Source organism: Lissotriton vulgaris, chromosome 7 (assembly GCF_964263255.1).
Source record: "Lissotriton vulgaris chromosome 7, aLisVul1.2, whole genome shotgun sequence".
NCBI classification, from domain to species: domain Eukaryota; kingdom Metazoa; phylum Chordata; class Amphibia; order Caudata; family Salamandridae; genus Lissotriton; species Lissotriton vulgaris.
Window position 1 is genome coordinate 1,697,791,467 of NC_141695.1, and position 19,874 is coordinate 1,697,811,340.

General features: G+C 45.4%; 1 protein-coding gene across 1 annotated transcript in view; it reads left to right on the forward strand.

Annotated features, from left to right (window-relative positions):
* Window positions 1–19,874, forward strand: part of NTSR1 (neurotensin receptor 1) — a 799,660-nt gene that overhangs the window by 721,785 nt on the left and 58,001 nt on the right. Inside the window, exon 3 of the mRNA XM_086932828.1 lies at window positions 16,787–16,877. Coding sequence (XP_086788954.1) covers window positions 16,787–16,877 — 91 coding nt within the window. The remainder of the gene's footprint in view (window positions 1–16,786; window positions 16,878–19,874) is intronic.

Consider the following 19,874-nt stretch of genomic DNA (forward strand, 5'->3'; position numbering starts at 1 on the left):
GTAAGGGTGTGTGAGGGAGAGGGGGTGATGGTGAGAGGGTGCGAGGGTGAGGGTGGGTGAGGGTGTGTGAGGGTGTGTGAGGGTGAGGTGGTGTGAGGCTGAGTGAGGGTGAGAGGGTTGTGAGGGGTGTGAGGGTGAGTGAGGGTGTGTGAGGATGAGGGGGTGAGGATGTGAAGGCGCGTTTGGCAGTGTATGTTTTAACGCTCGGAATATGATAATTAAACGGACTGCCAGCAGTCTGTGTGACAGGTAGCCATACTCCTACACCATTTTTCTTTGTTTGGCATTCCTCTGCGCATGTCTGCCTGCACGTGACCCACTAGGACAAAACAAATCTTTCAAACCAATGTACAATACAACACAATACCAGCAGGTACAGCCTGGATAGGTTAACATTTCAGTTAGGTTATTGGAGTGCAGGTTTCACTGAAAGCAGTAGGGCGAGGTAGGTGATATGGAATTCTCGTTTAAGCCCCTTGCAAGTCATACTGTTATACACAAGCGTGCATTAGTTAAGCATTGCTACCTGTCTCTTTAAGCTGGTCTGTCATTCCCTGTAGCCTGAAAGTCATAAGATGCATTTGTTGTCATGACAACAAGCCCTGCTTACTTAGCTATGCCGAGTAAAATCCATCGCAAGAAGCCAGCTTGTTAAACCTCACCATAGCCAATGGAAACGTTGAAAATGCGGTTTTAAAACAAATACTTCAAAATTCCATTTGTGAGGATATACGGGCTAGGTCATAAAAAAATAAAGACGGCACCATTTTGATTGCATAAATGCAAATGTGCTGTATTGTACTACTGCAGGTACCACTGTGAGTGTCTGCTAATGTTGCAGACATCGATCAGTCTATTTTCTGATAACGTTTAGAGTACTACACAAGCACGCATTCTTAACACACATGGACACGTTTCTAGTCCACGAGCATCCACGCGGACCCCGAGAAGCGCCACTGCGTCTGGTTAAAAGGAAAAAAACGTAAGGATGGCATCTGTCTAAAAGAACTAATGTCTACAGTTCCACAAGGCCGGCTGTTCATTGCTGAAGCGCCCGCGAGGGAGCAGGCCAGCGCCAGCCCCGGCACGCGCGCGAGGACCTGTGAGGACATGTTCGCCATTGGCTGCGCTCGCACCTGAATGCCCTGTAGTACTACCGGTGTCAATGCCGCGCGCTCCCTGAGGGAGTGTCGGAGCTCTTCACGCATGGAAGGCGGACTACTCAAGCGCACGCATTATCTAATGCAGCGTGAATTATTAAATAATGCGTAGCCTTCCTCAAGGAGGTTTGTTATTTAAATGAAGCAATATATTAATATTCACTACATCGAAAGGAATAACATAACATTCAATACTTACACAGTAGCAACCAGACAACACATGCACAAAAGATACAAACACATTTCCAAACAGAAACAAGCAGTGGGCCGGAAAGTGAAGGGTGCGGGGCGTCGGAGAACCTCGAGGAGGGAAGGCAGATAAGGGGAGGGGGGAGGAGAAATGCGACACGGCGGGCAGGGGAGGGGGCGGAGCGGGGAGAGGGAACAGACGGAGGGAAGCCAGATAAGGGGAGGGGGGAGGAGAAATGCGACACGGCGGGCAGGGGAGGGGGCGAGGGGGGAGGAGAAATGCGACGTGCGGATGAGGGAACTGATGTGCATGCGCTTTTAAGCTCAATGCGCATGCACATTGAGCTTAAAAGTCACGGCCACTGCAAGGAATCGCCACGATTCCTTGCAAGTTGGTTCAAGAGTGGATAAGGCCCCATAGTCTTGCAAGCTCGATGCGCATGCGCATCGACAGGCGAGACCTAAAAATGAGTAAGCGTGGAAGAGGAAGAAGAGAAAGGGGAAAGAAAGAAGTGTGTCAGGGTGAGAAGAGAGGAAGAAGATAAAGAAGAGTGAGAGGCAGAAGAGGGGTAAAGGGAGTCAAAGAGGGGAAAGTGAAAAGGAGGTAGAGGTAGGAGGTGAGAGGAGAGAGAGGTGGAGATTGGAAGGAGTAAAGGAAAGACAGGTAGAGTGAGTATCCTAATATATGAAGGGCTCATTCCACCCCAATTAGGTCTGTATTTCAATACGGACCTGGGGGGCAACCCCTATTTCATTTGCTTGCATGAGGACCCATGACACCTAGGCTGCATTACGGGATAGATCCTTGGTAACTTTAATGTAATAAGGTCTCAGGGCTCTGACATCATAGCACATGGTTTTGTCCCTCAGTATGCATGCACAGCAGCCCACCACAAATCTTCCTGTTTGAACCTGGATGGTGAGAAGGATGCTTTAGACCCACTTACTCTGGTCTTAAATTGTATCCCAACTCCAGCAAAGTATCCTACCAAGGGCCACATGTACGAACACATTTCCCCATAGACACAGAATGGGTAAAACCCTTTGATACATCTGGCCCAAAACTCCCAGGGACTGTGCGGGGAACCGGTGGAAGAATATTGAGTTAACACAAATTTCCAAAATTAGTTGATTCCTTTGTGGCCATCCGCTTCCTTTTGCAGTGAAGTCGTTTAAGCATCTGTTGGTGTCCTAATATAGAGCAGATTAATGGAGTATGCAAGTAAATAACCCTATCTGGTTCAAGTGCTTTCAAGGTAATCGTTAAAATATATGAGCTTGCAAAAGAGTCACAGCTGTTTCACACTATTGGCATCCCCTTTGAAGTCCTGATTTAAATGATCATTTTGTTAATTTAAAACGTTTTAAATATGTCTTTATTTTTTTTTATGTGGAGGACTGCCCCATTTACACTGACTACAAATATACCTTGAGCCCTAATTAACATTGTTTGGCGTGAGGGAATATGTGGATTTGGGTGCTGGTTCCATGCGGTAATGTGGTTGTATTAGATTAGTATACACTCAGTGGTCTTTATAAGGGATGAACATGAACTGCTTTGTTTTTTCATTAACTACCTTCCAGACACCTGAGTGTGAGGAAGATGATTATGCCTTCAATATCAGTGGTCCAGGTTTATGTGCGATAATCATTGAACACGATAAAAACTAACTATGTGAGATAATTATTGAACACAATAAAAACCGACACCAAGGTGAAGGAACTTATTATGGCAAGTACTTATCGCCTGGTATGAGTATTGCCCCTACAGTGAGGCAGCACATGCCTGTATGTATGTATATATTAAAATAACAATCTTTGATGTTTATATAGTTTAAACCTAGCCAAAAGTAACAAAACGCTACAGAAGTTTAAAGGCAAATATACAGTGGACAAGTCATTTAAGAGGCACCTATTTTGTGGACTGTTACCAGTGCGTAATTTGAGCCGGTGGTTTACGGTGCTCGGCACCAGCACTTAATTGTCAACACCGGCACTTGTGATAGTCTGTCACAAGGTGACGCTGTCTCAGATGATCACAACAACAGTCAATTATTATTTTAAAATACATAAAACATACTATTACCTACCATCCAAGCTATTCTCATAGCTTTGGGGGCCTGGAATAGTCTGAATTGTCGCACTTGTAGGATTGTGGTGGTTAGCAGTTTTGTTGTTACTATCACTGACATGACCGGGGCAATGTGTGGGGCAAGTTGCAGTGGTCTCCTGACGAGAGCCCTGGCACTTATTTATTAACAAATTAAGCTGTGACTGTTAGTGCATCATGACATACTGCTGTGTGTAGAGGTACAAAAGGGATTGGTGATGGACGGAGCTTCTAAATCAATCAGACACTTACACCCAGTCAAGAGATCTGGGTTTAATCCATCACCGTTCTTTAGCCCACTTTGCCACCCCAGTTCAGACATGGCTATTTGCAAATCAGTCTGACCCTGTGCCTCATGGGAACAGTGCAGCCCGAACTGCCAAGCCATGTCTTCCCTGGACCGGAAACAAGCTTCCGAGGACCGGTTTCTGGCATTCCAGCCTTCTTCAGCCCGGCTTGCTTGAATCCAGTGGCAAAGTGAGCAAGAGACTCACGTCTGAGTAGAGGTACAGCTTCAACTTTTTCCTAAACTGCAGCGGGATTGGTGGAAAAGGTCCTGATCAATAATAAGCTGAAAGAAAAGGCAGATTATCATGCCTTTTCTTTTTTTCATACTTCTTAGTCATCAGTCTGATGCTGCCCTGGCTGCGAGTCGCTAGAGATGGTGAGCTTATCAGTTAGATGGACAGGGTGTAAGTTATTATGGCTTTGTAAATGATGCAGCTGGTTTTGAAGATGGTACAGACTGGCAAGGTGAGCAATGTGAATGTCAACAGGATGGGGACTTATCTCACTAAAATATGCAGGCTTCTGAATTTACTGGGAATGTTTTCTTCAATAAATATCAGCAGGTTTGACCTGATTGACTTTGTGCAAGGATGGCATTTTCATCATATACAATATACACCAGTTGCAATAAAAAAAAGCAAAACGTTTAATTCCAATATGTGCGGTAATAGATGTTTCACAAAACTGCACAGAATGTTTGCTTTACTGTTCTTTTATATCAGCTGCTTACATTTGTGACTACACCCAAATAAGAAACTGGGTTACTGGTTGAGGGGGGCGAAACCCCATTCAAGTAGAAATCACAATCCTTGTCAGTGTGAAGCCACAAAGCAAACCCTAAATTAACCTGTGTTCAGCCCTTGGGTTGCATTGTCACAAATCAGTCAGGCTTAACTCATAGGCAATGTGTAAAGTATGTGTGCAACACTTCAAATAGGAACACAGTGAAAGCACACCACAAAAGGATCCCACACCAGTTTAGACAAATGGAGTAGATTTTAATAAATAAAACAAGACCAAAACGACAAAATTCCAATCAGTAAACTGGATATTTGCAGGTGAAAAGGTTTCAATGAAAATAGCTTGAAAAAGCACAAAGCGCGAACTCTGGCTATCTGGTTGTGCCGGACTGAAACAAAGTCACATGTTCAAGCCAAACACTAAGCAGTGCAGGCTGGCTACAGGACCCAGTTAGGCCTGCTGAATAAAGTACCTTAGGTCCTGGTTGTGGAGCGCTGCAAGGTTACGTGGTGAGGATGTGTTGTGTAGCTGAGGTGATGAATCAGTTCCAAACTCCTGCAAAGCTGCGATGCGAGGTCCTGCTTCATCATCGAGGATCCCGTCGATGAGGACTCGCGATGTAAAGACCAGTGTCGGGATGCGTTGTGAAGTTGAGGTGATGTGTTGGTTCCAAGGAGCTTTGACGCTGCAATTCAAGAGCCTGTGTCATCATTGAGGCTGTCATTGATGAGGATGCCAAGACCTGAGTTGGGAAGACCGGTCACATGAAGTGGTTCCAATGCAGCTGTGGCGTTGGGTACTTTGCTTCGAGAGAACCCTTGCAGCAGAGGTGATGCATCGGTTCAACTCAGGTTTGCGCTGAAAACTAGAGAGGATGTGTTTGTTGTGCTGAGTCCAGAGATGGGCTTGCATAGCACATTCATGCCCACTTCCAAGGGCCCAGGACTGGGGTGGCACCACATGGCAGAGTAGGACTAACAGATGGCAGAATCTAGGTGATCGGTTCAAGGATGTTGTAGCTTTCTGTACCTGAAGCTCTAGTCAGAAGGCCAGGAAACCTTTCTTTGGATTCACTTTGGGGTCCTGGGTTCCACGGATGCAAGGCCAGTCCTTTTCACCCAGGCAAGAGGGCAGCAGGTTGGCACAGCAGGGCAGTAGTTCTTTCAGATCAGCAGTCCAACTGAGTGGCATTCCTTTCAGCAGCACAGCAGTACTTCTTACTGGCAGAGTATCCACAGGTCCAGAAGTGTAGTAAAGAGTTGGTGTTTGAGGTCCAATATTTATACCTGGTATCCTTCCCTCAGAAGGAAGGAGAAGTTTCTAGAGATTTCCCTTTGAAGTCGCCAGGCATCCTGCCTTCCCTATTGTGGCCACAGACTAACTAGAGCGGGTATGCAGCCCTTTGTATGGATGCAGGACACAGCCTATTCAAGTGTAAGTATGGCTGTGCCCAGCTCGACCCTCACATCCTGCCAGGAAGGGCACCTCCAGGAAAACCTAAGCTCTCTTTTGTGTTTGACTGTAAGGGAGGAATATGCAAAGCCCAACTGTCAGCTACACCAAGTCATCTGACCCAGGGATAGCCTACATGCACTAAATAGCTAAGGAAGAAAAATTGCACTTTCTAAAAGTGCCGTTTTCAAAATTGTAATTTAAAATCCGACATTACCATAAAGGAGGAAATTTCATTACAATTCTAAAGACACAGATATGAACTGATTACCTGCTCCCATTTTGGATGTACAGCTTATTAAATGTAATAAGGCAGGCCTTGCAGAGTTTTTCACAAACAGGAAATGTAAAACTTAAACCTACATGCCCTAACTTTTTAAATACATTGCAATCTGCCCTGTTGGCTGTTTAGTGCCTACAGGGGCCTGAGCTACTTACACGGGTGGTGAAACCAGTGCTGCAGGCTCACTATTTGCATTTAATCTAAAGGCTTTGGGTACATGTAGTGCCACTTTACTAGGGAGTTATAAGTACATTAATTTTGCCAATTAAGTATGAGCCAATGTGCCAATGTTACCATGTTTTAAGAAGTGAGCACATGCACAGGATTAGCAGTGGGAAAGTGCACAGTCCTAAGGCCAGCAAAACAGAGATTAGCAAAAATATGGAGAAGGAAAGGAAAATGTTTGGGGGAAGACCAGCCTAAGAACTATAGGTCTAACAATTATTATAGACATGCAGCACACTGCTGGTTGTTAAAGACTGTGAAGCCGAGTTATAGGTCCAAGTCGCAGGCGAGGGCCTATAATGAGAGAAAGGCCTTTGAAAAACTGGTATAGGCCTTAGCAGAAGGGATATAAAGCTATTACAGCATTCCACACACTAGGGCTAGAATGTTCTAAATTATTAAGGGAAAGCATAAAGATAAACATTTGAATGTTAGAGCAGAAGTCTTATACCAGCCATTATAAGCCCAGAGCTACTCCATTCAACATTCCAATGTTCTAACAATGCGCTTGACCTGTTTTGAAGCCACAAAATACACTGCCAATTTCGACAGAAAAAGGAAATGTTTAGAACAAGGCAACAGAAATAAATATATCCCCAGGGTCCCAGAAGAAGGAATTTTTAGGTGGTGATGAACCCGCAAATTAATCTTTGTTGAGCACGGTCAGACTGGGCTCGTCCAATATGTCAGTGGGTGGGCTGGTATTTTGGCTGTTTGTATGCCTGTTTTGATTTCCCTCTGGTATCACCACAAACATTATCCTCAGCAAGCACGAATGCATGCAGGGTCTAATGTCTTGCAAACCACATATGAAGTTTGTCTTTAGAAGTTCAAAACTGACCTGATTTGAAAATATGGGCCACTTTTAAGGGAGAGAGTACCAGACAGCCCAGCTGTTTGGTTTTCTGAAGACATCTTGGGGACATTCAGGAAACTTACCTGGGAATGCATCCTGCCCATTACTTACTATTGCCTTTGAGGTTTATAACTCACATTTCCCTGCTTTCTATTTGCCGGCTCTCTTTGTATTCGGCTGTCCAGCTTCAGTTTGTCTCTTCCCTTGCCCACATTTTGTCTGCTGCATTCTTCTGAGATCTCACTTTCTGTGAATAGACCTTTAAATCTTGGTCTTATCTTGTCACATTTGCTGTGGCAGAAAGGTCAAATGTCAGGCTTCATTTTCTGAGGGAGATTGGTGTTTACTTTTCGTTCTGTGACCTCAAAGTGAGAGCGTTTACAGCCAATCAAGTGGAATGTAGATTACTCTGCCCATAGAGCCCACTCATGCTCCTCCTATGCTCCAGTTTACGAGGCTGTAAGACAACCCTTAAAACAGGCCTGCAGGGAGTAGGTGCACACACATTCTGTGGTGGTGCTGAACAAATATTCATGTTGAGGTTCCTCTGTCAAAGCACTGTTAGATTTTGCCTAATGTGACCCTCTAGTGAATGTCTAATGATCTTTCTGTTTACAGTCAGCTAGTCCGAGTACCATATCCCTTTAATAATAACATGCATAGGCAAGCCAAAAGATGGTGCCTACACAACTACATTTATTAAGCAATAGCTTCAGCATGGGCAACACATGCATTAGCACTTGTGCCAGAAAAAACAAAATTACACAAAATACTGATTTCCTGAAAACTGCAAACAGGAGCCCAAAAAGCCACTACATTATTAACACTATTGCTTTAAACATCGTGCCTATATCAAAACAGATTTAATACTGTTTGGTGGATGCATGTGTTGTCAACAATGAAATAGGAGAACATGTAATACTGAAACAACAACGGCTCCAGGGTTAGCTTTACCACTGCGACACTCCACGCCACTTCACTCTATGGCTCCCTACTCTACTCTGCACCACTCTACTCTATGCCAGTGCACTCTGTCCCACTCTACTATTCACCACTGCACTCTCCGCCACTGCTGCTCCACACCATTCCTTTCTAGGTAACCCTTCTCTACTCTGCACCACTCCAAGCTGTGTGACTCCACTCTATATTTATTTATTTATTTATTTATTTATTTATAGTGTTTTGTATAGCGCGAACAAGACCCGTGGCTATCAGAGCGCTTAACATAAAAAGATTACAGACTTGACACTTATCACATCAATTATAACAACAAACAGTTATGAGGTAGAAGCGGTGAGGTAAAAGGGTGACTAGATAAAAGGCATTGAGAGGTGCATTGGTCTCAGATTGTGTCATAGTCATATCTTCAAGCTCGTTGAGGTAGGGTTATATAACATTATCAGTATCATTGGCTATCTAGTTAGCCATTAGGAATTGCATAGGTTTAGCTTGTCATAGTAGTCATAAACATAATAAAGTGAGGTAGAGGTTATATAGTTTGAGCTGTGAGATACAATATATAGGCTCCCAAATATATGAGGTAGCAGTTCAGTGTGTAGCCGAGGCTCGGACGGGAGTCTTTCATTTGTTTGATATTGAACTTCCAATTATTCATGATGAGTACCTCCTCTTTGGCGTAGATGTTCATATCAATAGTCTGTAGTTTCTCTACGTAGGGTATTTACTCATCAAGTGGCTTTTTAGTTCCCGTTTGAATGTTTCCGTATTTTGAATTTTCCTGATGTTTGGAGGGAGTGAATTCCAAATTCTGGGTGCAGCTCCGGAGAAGGCCCGATCGTAGGTCCTTTTCTTGCGGAAGAAGGCCGGTCGCAATAGCAGCTCTTTGGCACTTCTGCTTGGTCTGTTGCCTCCCGAAAGTTTAATTTTCTTGGCTAGGTATCTAGGCATGTTGTAGTGAACCGCCTTGTGGGTTATACAGGCCATTCTCATTTGAATTCTGGCCTCGTACGGTAGCCAGTTTAGGGCTTTCAGGTGGGGCGATATATGATCGAATTTCTTCGTTCCCGTGATGAGTCTTGCCGCTGCGTTGAGGCAGGCTTTTAGTGGTGCTATGGATGTCTTGGGTAGGCCAGCTAATGTGGTACAACCATATTCAATCCTCGAGATAACTAGCGATTGGGTGGCCAGTTTTAGATCCGCCTCAGAGATAAAGGGTTTTAGTTTTCGTAAATAGTTCAAATGGAAGCGGGCGCTCTTAGCCATTGAGTTAATGTGGGCTTTCATGTCGAGGTTCTCATCTAACGTGATTCCCAGTGATTTAGCTGAGTTAACTAGGGTCGGAGTGCAATTTAACGCAGTCACCAATTTCACCCATTCCTTTACTTCAGGTTGGCTCCTTGTTGGTGAGATTAGCAGGAATTCAGTTTTGTGGGCATTTAGTTTCAGATGATTAGTTGTTAACCATTGCAACGCTTTCTTTAGTGTGTCATTCATTCGGTCGACGTCATCACGGGAGGCGATCTTTATATATATTTGCGTGTCGTCTGCATACATGTGATAGGATATCCGTGATTTTTGAAGAATCTCCGTAAGGGGTTCTACATATAAGTTGAATAGATCTGGGGATAGAGTTGAGCCTTGTGGGACCCCGATTGTGTTAGGGCATGGGGAGGAGGTTGCTTGGTTGATCAGGAATAGTTGAGTCCTGTTCTGTAGGAATGATTTGAACCATTTCAGTACGTTTCCGGACAAACCCATCCTATCTTGAAGCCTGGTTATTAGTATTTCGTGATTTACAGTGTCAAAAGCTGATGACAGGTCTAGTAGGATCAGTAGGCATGCCTGATTTTGGTCAAGGGCTTGTAAGGCGTCATCAACAATATGCAGGATCGCAGTTTCAGTACTATGTCCTGTTCTAAATCCTGATTGGCAGTCGTCTAGTAATGCGAACTTAGCGATGTGTTGACTCAGTTGGCCTTGTACGCATTTCTCAATAAGTTTGGCCAGTAAAGGTATGTTGGTCACTGGTCGATAGTTATTCGGGTCTGTCGCATCCGCTGTTGGTTTTTTAATGATAGGCAATACCTGCCCCGTTTTTAGGCAGTCAGGGAGGGTCCCTTGTGTAAGTGAGGCATTTATTATCTGGGTCCAGATCGGGACTAGAGTGTGGCTGATTTCTCTTACACACTTTGACGGTAGAGGGTCTTGATAGTGGTTGTTCGGTCTAAGTTCGGCTAGCTTTTTGGCAATCTTACCCTGGTCATATAGTTCAAATGTGTCCCAATTTGCTTTATTTTTTGTTTGAGGACCTTCTGTTGTCTCATTAGCCTCATTTTTAGGTGAAGGAAGGGTCACAAGGTTGGCTGCTGCACTTGTGAGCTCAACTTCTAGTAGTTTGGTTTTTTCCGAGAAAAATGAGGCGAATTCCTCGCAGCTTATGGGAGTTTTTGCGTTCTCTTGGGTCGTTTTGGTTAGTTTGTTTGACTGTTGTTTTAGGATCTCGAAAAGTTTTCGTGGTCTGTTTCTGGCATTATCCAGTTCAGCCCTTATAAATTCTTTTTTGGAGTTGATTATCTTTTTGTTATATTGTTTTCTGGTTTTTCTGAGGGCTTTCAACTCGGGGGAGGAGGGATGTTGTCTCCATTTCCTTTCGGCCATTCTTAGTTTTCGCCTGTCCTCGTTCAGTGCCTCATTAAACCAAGGATTTTTTGGCTTCTCTGAGACGTTTTTCAGTTTTTGAGGCATGGTGTCATTGACGATGTTACCGATCGAGGTTATGTAATGGTCAGTCAGCTCATTGACATTCTGCCTGTTATTAGGTGGCTTCAGGTCTTTCTCACATCTTTCAACCAATTGTTGGATATTGGCTTCCTTTGTCTCACGAATCAGTTTTTTGATCTTGCGAGGTTGCACGGTCTTACCCTTTTTTATTGTAGGTATCGTGAATGTTATGGCGTGATGGTCAGACCAATCGCATGGATCTATAGCAAGGATTAATGTCTCATTATTTCCTGAGATAATCCAGTCTAACGTCGCTCCTTGCGAGTGAGTGGGCTGGGTGCATGCTTGAGTAAGGTTTAGTTCATTGAGGAAGTCTTTCATCGTGTTAACCAGCTTGTCATTGTCGTCGTCCCAGTGTAGGTTAAAGTCACCTAGGAATATATTATTGGCATCCGGGTTTGAGTTGGCCGTTATGATCTCTATTAGTTCCTCTGTGAACTTTGCGTTATCCCCAGGTGGGTGGTAGAATGCATGCAGGTTGCAGCTTTGCTTATTTAGTGCTCTTATATTAAGACCAAGGTATTCACAGGACTCTATTGGGTCAGATTGGAATTGGCTGACCTCGATCTCCGAGCGGTGAATGCACGCTATACCTCCTCCCACTTTCTTTGGTCTGTCTGACCTGACGATGTTATATTGTGGTGGAACTAGGAGATCAATGGTAGGAGATGATGATTCGTTGAGCCATGTTTCTGTGAGGATGGCCAGGTCGATATCATTGTTAATGATGAGTGCGGCTATGTCTGATGCATGTTTATTTGCCGAACGGCAGTTGAGTAGTAGGCAATTCAGGGTTTTCTGTGAGTTATCGACATTACTGTTTTCGGTTTCCGTTGTAGTTAACTGAATATGATGTAGGTTGTGGTGTATTGCTTTCCTGTCATTCTTTCTGGTCATTCTACCGTGCAACACTGACTTCTATCCCACTGCCATCGGTGCCAATGCACTCTCCACCACTATTCTATACCACTGCACTCTATCGTGCACCACTCCACTCTACTCTGCCCCACTCAACTCTATGCCACGCCACTTTACACCACTCTGCGCCACTCTACTCTACAATGGATTCACACAATTCCAATCAGGACCAGAAAATGAAACGTATACAACACTCAACCTTTACCAAATATGCACACTTCATTCAAAAACAATTATTATTTCTACCAAAAATGAGCATATAATAATTGTTTTTGAATGATGTATGTATGTTAGGTGAATATTGAGTGTTGTTTGTATTTCATATTTTGGTCCTGAGGGGAATTATGTGAATCCATTGTGCAGTGGTACCCTGTCCCCTCGGTGTGTGGGCTCTCTCTCAAATCCTTTTTCAACTCCACTGTGCGCCACTGCACTCTACGCCGCTCTACTCTACTCTACACAACCCTACACCACTGCGCAGTTCCCCACTACTGTATGCTATTGCATTACATCCTGCATCACTCCACCTTACCCTGCACCATTCCACTTTATGTCGCTTCACTCTAACCTAATCTTTAATCTATTCTACGCCGTTGAATCTATGCCACGGTCCTCTATGCCACACTACTTCACTCTGCACCACTCTACACCACTGCACTCTATGCCTCTGCACTTTACACTGCACCACTCTACTAAGCATCACTCTACTCAACTCTACTCAACTGCCCTATATGCCACTCATCTGTAAACCACTACACTCTACGCCAATGCACTCAACACCCTTTATTCAAAACCAATGCACTCTACGCCAACTACACTGTATCACAGCACTCTACACCACTATACTCTACTCTGCAACACACTACATCACTGCACACTATGCCACTCTACTCTACTCTGCACTACTGTACTCTGTGTGACTCTACTCTGTACCATGTCACTCTGCTTCACTCTACTCTGCTAGAGCCACTGTACTCTATGCCACACTACACCATTCTATACCACACCAAGGCACTCTATGACACTCTCTCTGCAAGACTGCCCTCTTGGTCACTGACCTCAACACCACTCTACACTGCACCTCTGTGAGCCACTACACGCTTTGTAACTGCAAGCTACACTACTCAACACCATTATGCTCTATGTCACTGCACTCTAAGTCACTCTTTTCTACTCTGCATGACTGTAATCTATGCCACTGCTTTCTGTGCCACCTTTCTCTGTGCACTGTATACTGTGCCACTCTACTTAGAGCCACTCCACTCTGCAAGACTGCACTTTTTGCCTCTCAACTCAACACCACTCACTCTGCACCACACCACTCTATGCCACTGCATACTATGCCACTCTATACCATTGCTCTCTATGTCATTGCACTCTATGCCATTTCATTCTACTCTATGCAACTTTCTGCACCACTCTACTCTATGCCTTGCTCTCTATGCCAATGTGCTCTACTTTGCACCACTCAGCTCTACACCACTACACTATGTGTCATTCCACCATGCAGATCTACACCATTGCACTTAATGCCTCTCTACTCTACACATCTGTACTTTACACTGCACCACTCTACTCAACCCTGAACCACTCCACTTTATGCCACTTCACGTTACTCTAAAACATTGTACTCTATGCCACTGTACTCTATGCCACTACACTCTACTCTGCACCATCCTTCTCTGTGCCACTGCACTCTACGCCACTGCACTCAATGTCAATGCACTCTACACCAATTTACTCAAAACTAATCCTCTCTATGCCAATCTATTCTGCACCACTGTACATAACGTCACTTCACTCTAGGCCCCTCAACTCCACTCTACAACACTCCACTCTACAACACTATACGCCACAACACTACACTCTACAATACTCCACTCTATGATGCTCTACTTAATTAAAATCTACTCCACTCTATGACACTCTACTCCACTCTATGCCACTCTACACAATTCTGTCTATGTCACTCCATGCCACTTCATGCCACTTCACTCTTTTTCTGTTCTATGACACACTGTCCTTTTCTGTTCTTCACTGTATGCCACTCCTCTGTATGCCACTCCACTCTACTTGACGACACTTGACTCAACACCACTCTACTCCACTCTATGACATGTCACTCTCCTACACTACTCCACTCTACGCCACTCTACTCTACGGTAATCTTCTCTACACTACATTACTCAACTCTACAACACTCTACTCCACTCTGCCCAACAACCTCTACACCATTCCACTCTTCTCTACACCACTCCATGACACTCTATGCCACTCAGCAACACTCAACTCCACTCTGACAATCTACGCCATTCAGCTCTACTCCACTCTATGCCCTTCCACTCTACGATACCCTACTCCCTCCACAACTCGCCACTTTAGTGTAGACCACTCAACTCGACTCTACAACTCCATATGCTATAACACTACATTCTACGATACTCCCCTCTATGATGCTCTACTCTATTAAAATCTACTCTACTTTAAGACCACTTTACTCCACTCTACAACAGTACTCAACTCTATGATGCTCTATACAACTCCCTTTATATCACTCCATGCCACTTCACTCCACTCTGATCTATGACACACTACTTCACTGCATGCCACTCAACTCTATGCCATTCCACTCTACTCTACGACACTTGGCTCTACTCCGTGCTATGCCATGTCACTTTCCTACACTACTCCACTCTAAACCTGGAATCAGATTTAAAACCTGGAATCGGATTTAAAACCTGGAATCGGATTAAAAGCGATCACGACAACCAAATATTGCAGTTATTATGGAAAGAGATAAGTAATAACACAAAGGCAACAGCATGGAACTATCTTAAAGAAGCTATAGAAGAGTTTGCGGTCACCTCAATTTGGAATAACTAATGCATCATTCAAAAAAATAATCAATAGAACTATAAACCATCTATCACTCGTAAATGACAAAGATAGTCTGACAAAAAGAAAACATGCTTGGACAATAATAAATGGATATAAAAAAAGAAGGTACAAGACTATTTGGAAACCCCGTGGTCAGAAAAAAAAAAAAATCCTTCTCAAAGCAAGATTTGGAATACTCCCGGGAACTTGCCACCTCCCAATGAAAGGTGCACATTATGTAGACTATGTAAAAGTGGAGAAGAGAACATTGTCCACCTGTTATGTATTTGTCCGGGACTTCAAAATGAAAGGAAATCTTTACTTAAATTCCCTTTTAATGTACTTGGAATACGGACATGTAGGCAAGCCCTGAAATGTTGTCTCCAACCAAATGATATAGGTATGAATGCTACCTTTGTAAAGTTCATATTAATAGCAAAAACAAAATTAGGAGACTAAGGGCCCGATGTAGGAGCCCTAATACCGGTCGGAAACGGCCGATTTCGACGGTTCCGACCGGTATTAGGGTTTTCTAATGCAGGAGCATGCTTTACAGAATCGGTATTTTACCGAATCTGTATTTACAGATTCAGTAAAATTACCGAATCGGTAAATACAGACTCGGTAAAAATACCGATTCTGTAAAAGCACATGTAGGTAGCACATCTTTGAGTGCCGCAGGCCTTCAGATTCGGTATTTTACCACCCAATCCAATTGGGTGGTAAAATACCGAATCCAGGTGTGCATGCACATCTGTGCGTGCACACCTGTGCAATGTGACACACAGACATGCCCTTAGGGCATATCTGTGTGCCACATGGCACACAAGTCCGGAATTGGGGTGCCAGAGGGTGTCAAAGTGACACCCCCTGCACCCTTGCAAAAATCGGAATTTACCGAATCGGTAAATACCGATTCGGTATTCACCATTGATTCCTATGGGCTTCAAGGCCCATAGGAATCAATGGGGGATACCGATTCTGTATTTACCGAATCGGTAAATACCGAATCTTACAGATTCGGTATTTACCGATTCTGAAATACCTACATGTTCCCCCTTCTATTTTACCACCTCTTAAATACCGAATCGGTAAAATTCGGTATTTTTGAAGTGGTAAAATAGAATTACCTACATCTAGCCCCAAGTCTTAAATGAAGTATCTTAATGATATTTAATGAATTTTATGAAGAAAGTGTTTTTTATTGGTTTTAGATATTAAAAGTATTTATTGTGGTAATTGTACATTGTATGATTTTAAATAATCAAACAATAAAGATATTTGTCAGTACTCCACTCTAAGCCACTCGACTCTATGGCAATCTTCTCTGCTCTACACTACTCAACTCTACAACACTCCACTCTACGCAACAACCTCTACACCATTCCAGTCTGCTCTACACCACTCCATGCCACTCTATGCCACTCAGCAGCACTCTACTCCACTCTGACACTCTACACCATTCAGGTCTACCCTACTCTTTGCCCTTCGACTCTACGATACTCTACTTCCTCCACAACTCTCCACGACTCTCCATGACACTCACTCCACTACATGCCACTTAACTCTACTGTACACCACTCTACACTACTCCACGCCACTCCGTAACACTCTACTGTACTCCACTTTATGACACTCAACAGTATTCCACTCTCCTTTACCCCAATACATTTTAGCCACGCTGATGTGCCACATGGCTAAAACGTATTGGTAAAGCCAATAGCTCTTGCACAGACGAGAACTATTGGCTTTGCCAATGCTTGTTTAACTATATTATTTCCTAATGGGGACCACCTATAATTTGGTGCCTGGGCCTATTTTCTGCCCTAATCCATCTGTTTCTACCAGTTTTGCCTGAATAGGAGTAACATTGCATAGAAATTTGAGTAGAGAGTATCAGGGAACCCGACAGACAGTGCTTGAAGTGTTGACTTTTTGTATTCCAGGCGCTGTGGTCATCGCGTTCGTCGTCTGTTGGCTCCCGTACCACATTCGAAGGCTTATGTACTGCTATGTTCCTGAAGACCAGTGGACCGAGTGAGTAGAGCTCTCATTTCCAGTGTTTCTCATAAAGGGCGTGGGTGGGAGGCATGCTGTGTGTGTACGTCCGAAGAACCCCACACGTATGATGATACAACTAAGACCTTAACATTCACTTGACATTAAAGGATTTCTGGGTACTGTTTAGTACTACAAGACTCCACTGTGACATCCCAGGCATGCAGTACTGGCTGGTGCCCTCCTTGCTGTACCAGCCACACAAGTGTGCACAAGAGGGTGCATCACTAGTAGTTACCACTAGGCCTGGAACCAGTATTCTCAACCTGTGGGACCATGAACACACATGGGTGAGGCATCAATCAAATGCACAGGGAAAGAAGGCAAACATCAATAAAGGTTTACCTGGTACATGGGCTGGGGTCAGCCTCCCGCATAGACCCATCAAACTACTGACTAATGGCATTATTTGATGTTGAGGTTATTGCACAAACCAGAAAAGTGGGTTTCACCAGTGTAGTAGCGCGCTCTAGTGTATGCACGTCACGTAGGCCACGTGACGTGCCGCGCCCGCGCAAGGCTACGCAGGCTGCGTAAGTGTTTGGCGCGCAGAACTGTTAATAGGCAGTTGAGGCGCGGCGCTCTTCAAGGGTAGACGTGTTTGAATAAAGACGGTTAAACACCAGGTTGCAGCGTCATCATTGCTGGGGAATCGATAACATCACAATGGCGATGAGGGTGGGATTGACTATCCCTACCCCGCAGTGAACCAGACGACAACCAAGCAAGCACCCTGAAGAGCGCGGCAGGGCCGAACAACCCTAAGCCCCCCCAGAGGTCGGAACGGCGGAAAGTCAAGGAAGGCACGCAGAGCAGTGAGCCACGAGGTAGCGTCCATTGGTCAAGGAACGAGCTGGATACCTTGATAAAGAGCGAGGGGGCTGACACAGGTGGTCCCCAGAACCACGCGTACAAAGCAGAACGAAATAGTGCGCCAGGAAGCCCCAAGGGCCAAACGAGCCACCAGCCCACGATCAAGAGCGAAAGAATGAGCGTTCAAACAGGATATGCGACAGCGCCGGTGCAATTCCTGCCCAGGCCGGGAGAGCCGTTGATGAAGTGGGAGGATTGGAGAGAGTACATTGACAACTTCATTGGCGTGCTAGAGGACGAGAGCGAAGAGACATTCAAACCATAGAGGAAAAAATGCATCCTGCTGTTGAACCTAGGCCCGGAAGGGTTGAGAGTGTATAAAAGCCTGGTGCCGAAGCAAAGGAACAGCACGGACGATGATGTGTACGCTCACGCAGTCGAGGACCTGAACGAACACTTTAGACCAGCGGTGTGTGTGTCTGTGGACAGGTTCAATTTTCAACAAAGAAAGCAGCGCCCAGGAGAGACGGTAGAGGAGTACGTGGCAGCACAAAAACGGCTGGCGGCCACGTGCAAGTACGACAACTGGGAGGAGGGGTTCATAAAGGACCAAGTGGTAATGCACACCACGTGCACCTCCGTGCAAGATAAGTTGTGGGCCAGCGGAGAAACCACCCTGAAGGATGTGATGGTCATCGTCAAAAGGGCAGAGCTGGCGAGGAGGTGTGCAGATGCAACAAAGAAAGAGACGGCGTCCAGCGCCATGGTGAACAAGGTAGATGAGACGAGCCCCGTAAGGACCACTCGATGAAAAAGACAACAGAAAAGAGTGGCGCCAAGTGGAGCAGTAATGGCGGACCTCCAGGAAGGCACGCGGGCACCAACCGGAAGCCATGCTACAGGTGCGGAAACTGGACGCACGAGGCGCATGATAAAAAATGTCCGGCGTTTCGGGCCAAATGCATGTACTGTGGAATAATCGGACACTTCGAGAAGGTGTGCAGAAAGAAGGCCTCCAAGAGCACGGTGAGACTCATCAGCCAGGACAGCGACACGCAGGAAGACACACCGGAGGAGGAGGTAGCCACGGTGCTGGGCGTATACGACCAGGTACTGGGAGCTGACGGACAAGTCATGAATGTGGATGGGAAAAGATCTATGAAGCCGGTGTTGGAAATGACCATAGGAGGAATCATGATCAGCGTAATAGCTGACACCCGTTCGCCATATACCATCGTCCAGAGGGCCGTGTGGGAGGAGAAGTTCGCACCATGACTAGGCCCGGAACTGGAGAGGTTAGATATCCGCCCAGTCACGTACAACGGGGACCGCATACCAATGGCGGGATTCCGACCACTGAAGTTTGAGTTCCGGGGCCGATCGGCCTGCTGCAAGCTCTACGTATCGGAAAAGGGACCATCCGTGCTGGGGTGGCTGGACCAGGGTGACCTGGGCATCAAGTTGGATCCTGGGGGTGTGGAGCAGATCTTACTAACTGAACACGAATCGTGGCCTGACCAAGACAGATGGAGGAAGACATTCCCCAAGGTATTTGGAGGCACGGTGGGGAAACTAGAGACATTTGCACATAGGATCATCCTGAAGGACAAGGCAGTACCCGTGGCCCACCGAGCCAGTAACATTCCCATCGCAGTGCGAGAGGCGGTGCAAGAGGAGCTCCAAGAGCTGGAAAAGAAAGGGATCATTCAGCCCATCACATGTGCGGAATGGCTGGCGCCACTGGTGGTGGTTAAGAAGCCCAACGGGAAGGTCCGGTTGTGCGTGGACCTCAGGGAGCTTAACAAGAACATTGTAGTAGAAAGATTTCCCCTGCCAAGAATAGAGGAGATGCTGGCCAGCACCCGGGGCATCAAATGGTACTCCACCATCGACTTGACTTCCGCCTACCACCAAATTGCCCTGCATCCGGAGAGCTGCCACCTCACATCGTTTATCACCCCGTTTGGGTGTTACCAGTTTCTCCGCATGCCTTTCGGGCTGGCGTCTGCTGCGGCAGTCTTCCAAAAATTGATGCACCAGCTCTTCGAAAATAGCACGGGCATCCAATACTTTCAGGACGACATCCTGATAATGGGCCGAGACAAGCTGGACCATGACGCAAAACTGGGGAAGGTGCTACGGATTTTGGGAGGGAAAGGTCTC